We start from the raw sequence: 7189 nt of genomic DNA on the forward strand, positions 1-7189 counted from the left end.
ATGAAGACATACACAGAGGATAGGAATTCAGGGATTACCTTCTGCATGTCTGACATGAAGTTGACACCATTGATTGCAACGTCACCTAAGTCTTCTTGGAGGAGTTCTAGAAACCACTTCCAGCTATCTTTGCATTCGCACTCCACAACAGCGTACGATATCGGATAGATGTGGTTATTGGCATCATGGCCGATTGCAGTCAACAACTGCCCAGGGTAGTATCCCTTTAGAAAAGTTCCATCTAACCCTATAAAAGGCCTACAGCTAACAGAAAAATCCTTTTTACACCCTTCCAAGCATATATATATCCTTTTGAATTTATGTCCAGTCCCTTCAACATAATCAGTACTAATCCTCACAGTGGAGCCATGGTTGGTCCTCATAATTTCATTAGCATAGTCCCTAAGAACTGCATACTGAGCTATTTCACTCCCTTCCATTAGTTGTTTCGCCTTCACCATAGCCCTGTATATCTTCCTCTCGTTCACAATCACGTCATACTCCTTCTTGAAAAAATCTTGTGCCTGCCTTTGAGTCATGTCTGGATGATCACGGATCTTGTCCTCAAGCTCCTCTACAACCCGTTTACCATCTGCAGATTTATTATTGTTAACTCTGCTGCAGGTATGTTCATTCACAAACGTCTTCACCTGAAAGCTTAATGGAAACGACCATTTTGCACAGTATATCTGCCACGGACAACTCTCATCATAACATATGGCCTTGCACCTAGTTGAATCCACCCTTGGAAAGAATATGCTTCTCCCTATGTTGATGTTGAACTTCCTAACTGCCTTCTTGAAATGGTCCAGATTTTCAAAGTCCATGCCAAGCTCCAACTTTACTTCCCTTACTGGAGCATCTGGATTCGCTTGAGGAAATGATGCATGCTCACTGTCTTCATCATCACTTGCAATAGAATCAAGCTCCTCCGACTCGTAACAATGCATCCCTGCACTTGCCTCTGACATATCTTCACAATCCACAGGTATAAAAATTGAAGGATGCTTGTTTGGATCCTGGTTAGGTATGAATGTTTGCCCTGAAGGTGGAGGCCTGACTGTTGATTGTCTCTTGGACTTCTGTTGACTGCCACCACCCACATCTGGATTTATGTCTGGTTCGGGCTGTGAACTGCTGGGTTGACTACCACTACCGAGTTCTTGACAAGGCTGTGGGATGTACTGTGTGAAAATCTCGACAGATTCGGCAGGCCCTGTATTCACATTGGGAGCCACTGACTCCGCAGAAACTGGAATTTGGTTTCTAGTTTCTTCACTTGCAGCTGACACATTTGGTTGTTCAAGGTGTGGATGAGTCTTCTCCAGTGGTTGATATGGCGGTAAGTTGGGTTCAGTGGGTGGATTTGGTAGCTGAATGATCCTTGGTGCCTCATCGAAGGTTACATTTGGTGAATGGTTGGGTATATTTAGTTGATCGTTGCTTAAATCTGGTTGTTGTATGTTTCTTCGGGTATGATAGACTTCTTTGTCTACCACAGCATCCTCTGTTTGAGCATCCGGTCCAGGCACACCTCCTACAGTCTCACTCAATTTGACCACTCTCTTTCTCTTCTTCTTTGGGGTTGGCTGTCTCCTAACACACAGTTTGGTTCTGTGCTTCACTGGGGTCCTATTAACAGTTAATATCTCAAGCTCTGGTTCGGGTTCATTGTTTTCTTCTACGAACTCAGGAAGGTCAACTGGATGCTCAGTGAACACCTTAACTCTCCTCTCATTAGCAATGGCTGCTTCATACAAACTCACCACATTCATGTCTAGTCTAAGCAACCTCAACCCACCATCCAACTCCTTTCCAGGTTCAAGCCAGTAAAGCTCGCTCACATCATTGTACCCTATGTCCTTTACTAAGTCATTCATGAAGAACTTATTAAGCGTGTCCACATTCACTCGTTCAATCTCTGTTTTCTCACCCCAACATACGCCAGTTTCCTATCATCACCCTTTTCAAATTTTTCTCTGTGACTAATGACTAGCGTAATGTGGATAGTTGCCATCTGCAAACACACATGTATACAGAAGAGAAAACCAATTCGCAACCACATCATAGCCACTAAAAAGACACCCTAATAAAAACATCATGCCCACAAACATGCACCAAAAATCCAGAAAACCATGACAGAGAAATCGAAGGTTAGTACTTACCTATGGATGAGACCACGCAATTCCAACGGCTAACACGATCCACACCAACAAGCACCCTCTCTTGAACACAGAGATTATTGTCGGCACCAGAGATTTTCTCTGAGTGGAGAAGATGAACAGTTTACTCTTAGGGCTCTACCCTCTGTTCTGTGAAACGCGCGAAGAGGTGTACCTTTGATAACTGTTCAATTCTAATTTCCCTTTTTTTTTTAAAAAAAATTATAATTTTGAAATCCAATTATATTTTTAGGTAATTGTATTTATAATTTCCACGTAAGAAGCCCCCAAGCCATGTCACGCCGGAAAGTGCCACAGAGAATGCGTTACTAACGGAGTCAACGCCGAAATAAGGCTTGGTTAGTTTCGTTCCACTGATGTCATGATTGATGGTTACATTTGGTAGTTTTCTTCTCTCGTAGGTATATTTGTCAGCGTTTTCAACTTCCATGGATACAAATGGTACTTTACTCAAATTTTATAAATTTAATTGGTATGCACTAACATTATAATTAAAAAAAAAAAGTCAAATTCAATGACTTAAATGACTTCAAATAATTGATGAATTATATAATTAGATGACTTATGGTATGTTATTTCGAAGAACAAGAGAAGGGAACAGCCTTATGAATTGTTAGCTGAATATAACATAGCTGAACATTTGCTTATAATAATATTAACCGTGCATTAACAAAACATTAAGGAACAAAATACATGGGATTAGGGAGCTTAAATGTGCGGTTTCCAGGAGAATTTCCTTGAAGATCACTCCATTGATCACCCACATTCCCCCATATCCGGTAACCTTCATCTTCTAATTGCTTCCGTACCTCTGATTTATACTTTACTGCACTTTGCCCTTTATTTGCGGCGGTCCTGAAAAGGGTCAAAATATTTATTAATTTATTTTTGATATATTGTCAGTATAAAACAGTGTTACACATGCATCTAATTTCACGTAAAAAAAAATAATTTTTTTATTGGTTTTATAATGATTATCCAAAAAAATAGATTGATTGAAAGACTTATACTGTTAGTGTATCAAAATTAAATTCTATATTTATTATATCTTTATTAAAATAAAAAAAATTAAGAACTTTTTTCTATAATTACTATAAATCTACCTTGTCTACCTGCAATGGACATTTTTTACAAATGTTACAAACAAAAGTCCATACTTTTATATTTATCATTCCTTCAACTTAGTATTAAATTCATTTTAATAGAAGAAAATAAAGATTCCTTCAATTTTGAACTTCTATTCAGCTAAACAGTATTATTATTACCTCATGACGAGTCTTTGATAGCCAATGAAGCCTTGATTATGCAAGTTGTCCCTAGTGACTTGACCAAGAGTCTCTTGGTCTCTTCCGGTGAGCATAATCACTTTGAATCCTTTATCTATTAACTTGTTGAACATCCCTAACACTGATGGAATTGCAGTGCACCATCCTTTCATTGCCCATGCCCTGAACCCTGATGGATCATATGGGTCACACCTGTATATATATATTTTTTCAAATTTGATAAATCACCCATAATCTAACTACTTTTACTTTTGTTCCAACAGAAAATATAAAAAATCTATTATTATTATTATTATTATTATTATTATTATTATTATTATTATTATTAATAAAACTACGTAATCAATTCTCTTTTGCCCCGATGGCTATGTGATATGTCGAAGGAGCAATGAGGTTGCTTCATATAATAACGAGATCATGATACTGAGGGTTAGATTTAAACTTAGTAAGTTCTTATTTTTCTTAACATGCTTTAAGTGTTGTTATATTTGTACCCTTAATACTCCTTTCCGCAGAGGGTCGAGCTTTAAACAAATTATATTAAAAAAATGGCCTATTTAATTTTTTGAATTTATTAAGAATTAATACATTTAAACACATTAATTAACTTTTGATTTTTAAATGAATAAAGGGGAAAAAAAGATAATGTGAAGAGTGATGACGTGATGTGAGTCAACACCAATAAAGTAAAGAAATGAAGTCATTGTTTAAAGGATAACCTATAATTTTTGTCTTTAATGTTTATAATTTTTTTTAAATATTTATGACATTTAATTTTATTTTTAATATTTTTTATTTATATCAAAATTACTTTTAAATATTAGTTTTATCTAAAATATTAGAAATAAAATAAATATTAAAAATATTTTAAAAAAATTACAAACATCAGAAAAAAAAACATACTTTTACTATTATTTAATTCAATGCCGACAGAGCATGTGTGATTTGTGAATGCAGGCCTCACAGGAATCTAATAGGACAACCGCAGCCCAACAACTTTACCATTTTTTATGGTAAAATAATTTCGTATTTTATTAGAAAATTCCATTCTTTATTACTGCTATTAGTCCAGGGCTGGTAATTCATACTCTACTTGCGGGTATCAAATCCGGTCCAACCCATTCGAGTAGGGTAGGCTACTCAATTCGCTGCGATATATAAATACATATATTATTTAATTTATTTTTAATGTATATTTTTTATTTCAATATATATATATATATAGGTGATTATTTTCTATGTACATATAATATGATTAGTTTTTAAAATATTTAATTTATAAATTAAAACACTAAAATAGTAATTTAAATAATAACATATAATTTAGAATTTTATTATTTAGGTTTTATATTTTAAAAAAATTAAGTAATTTTTTTTCTTAACAATAACAATCGAAATATCTTTCTTTTTATATAAAATAATGCAACACATTTATATTTTTTTGTTAACCAAATTCAATCAAGTTAGTTTAAGATAACAAAAATCAGTTATGACTAACATTATTCTAAGTCTTGTTGTTTAACTTGGTTAGACTTAGTTCATAAAAAGACTTGGATGTGTAATATTATTCTTATATATATACAAGTAAATACTTATTTAAAAATTTATTTATCATAAAATTAGAAACCAATTCTTATTGAGATTCATAGTAAAAGTTCTTTCAATTAACGCAGTTGTTACAAAAAAAAAAAACTAATATAGAAAAAAAGATAAATAATATTCTTTCGAGTCTATTTCTAAAAAAAAACACAAATTTAATTTAAATTGAGAATTGATCATTCTAATAACATCTAATATGAAATTCTTAAATTGATTATGAAGTACCAAAAATTGAATAAAAAATTATTGTGGGGTCAAATTCAATAATTTAGTGGAGGCAAATAAATATAATTATCATATACTACTCAAAAAAATTTCAAATTGTAGTGGGGGCGCTTGCCCCTACAATCACACACATACATCCGTCAATGATTGCGGGTTGGGTAGGGTACGTGTTTAGGGTGTACCCTACCCTACCCTATCCGCACTTCATATATAACACATATTTTTTAAAAATTAGGTATATAGTGAAGGAAGTGAGAGTGGAACAACCACTAAATTAATTAGTTAATTTAGTAATTTAGAGTATTAGTTTTTTATTTTTTATATTATTAATATGTATAAAATTCGAAATGATTGAATTTTATATTTAGTTTAAAAAAATTTGATATTTCTGCGAGCAGGGTAAGATAGGATAGGATAGGATAGGATAGGATTTAGAGTTTTAGGGTGCGGGTAGGGTTAGGACTAAGAGATTCTCAACCCGATAAGATAGAGTTTTAATAAAATTTTCAACTCGTAGGACCCTACCTATTGCCAGCCCTATATTGCCCTCATGGCTATCTCTGTTTTGATCATAATTTTTAATGAAAATGTTTTTGATAAAAAAAGAAAACTTTTTCCTACGAAAATAATTAAGGAGGATGTTTTTATAAAGATGCGTAAAACGTCTTTTTGTAAAGACATTTATGTGTCGCATTATTATTGAACATATTAATGAATCGATTATTTTTTAATTTCTTAACAAACTAGAATAAAACTATTTTTTTTTATAACAATAACAATAAATCTAATTGTTATCTGATCCGGTCGAATCGACTAATTTACATAACCTACTGGATCATGATTTTTTTTTATTTTTTTAAAACAAAAATCAGGGATATATTTGTCTTTTTATAAAAAAATTTAAATATAATTCGGTTTAAATTGTGTAAATCGATCAGATCAAATCGGGTTTAATAATTATAGTGCGAATAATTGGATTTATTATTATTGCTATAATAAACCGATTTTGTTCTGGTTTATTAACAAATAAATTATTAACCGGTTTAATAAAAGATGTCCAATAATATCATGGCATATGTAAACGTCTTTAAAAAAAAAAAAAAGACATTTTTAGTGTCTTTATCGAAGTGGTCTCTAATAATTAAAGTTCTCGTAAATACAATAAATTACCTACTATTAGTGTATTACCACATGTCGGACACATTTCGGATATGACACTTATCGACACTCATCCGACAGCTATGTCCAACCATATCTTAATAAAAAATAAAAAAATTCTTCTCCAAACACGTTTAGACACACTTAAATACCATCACATATCAGCGTGTTCAGTCTTGTTCTTAACATATATTCTTGAAATAAATTTAAATATAGTATATATTATTATTTATTAAAACAAAAAATATTTTAAATACTTGATATAATTAAAATAAGACATTTAAAAAAATAATTTATATTTTAATATCAATAAAATATCAAAATATCATTACGATTTATCTAAAAAATACTTTATATTTTATATGCATGCGTGTCTCCGTATTTTATACAATTTTAAAATTCGCGTGTATGTGTGCGTGTCCTATGTTGTGTTGTTTTCGTATTCATATCCGTATCCGTGCATAGATGTACTTTTATATATTTATTCCTATTTTGACTACAAACACAAATCTATTTTAATTGTATTATTTTTGAAATTTGATTATATATATTATTAATTTGATTAAATTTTTATAGAATTTGATTATAAATATGAATACAGAATTATTCTATTCTATACGAATTACTGATAGGTGATGACTTCTGGTTTTCATGTAGTATACTCGTAAGTTATTATTAGTTAATATTATAATATTACGAGTATTAATATAAGTATTAAATGATGTTTGTACTATCCTT

At 31.7% G+C, this 7189-nt stretch overlaps 1 protein-coding gene across 2 annotated transcripts in view; it reads right to left on the minus strand.

Moving 5' to 3' along the window:
- Positions 2766-7189, minus strand: part of LOC107616749 (acid phosphatase 1) — a 6821-nt gene continuing 2397 nt past the window's right edge. For both annotated transcript variants that reach the window (XM_016318679.2, XM_016318680.2), the window contains exons 3-4: positions 3449-3661; positions 2766-3038 (exon numbers count right to left, since the gene is read on the minus strand). In XM_016318679.2, the coding sequence (XP_016174165.1) occupies positions 2861-3038; positions 3449-3661 (391 nt within the window). In that variant the 3' untranslated portion in view covers positions 2766-2860. The remainder of the gene's footprint in view (positions 3039-3448; positions 3662-7189) is intronic.

The sequence above is a fragment of the Arachis ipaensis genome, chromosome B09 (genome assembly GCF_000816755.2).
Source record: "Arachis ipaensis cultivar K30076 chromosome B09, Araip1.1, whole genome shotgun sequence".
Lineage (NCBI taxonomy): Eukaryota > Viridiplantae > Streptophyta > Magnoliopsida > Fabales > Fabaceae > Arachis > Arachis ipaensis.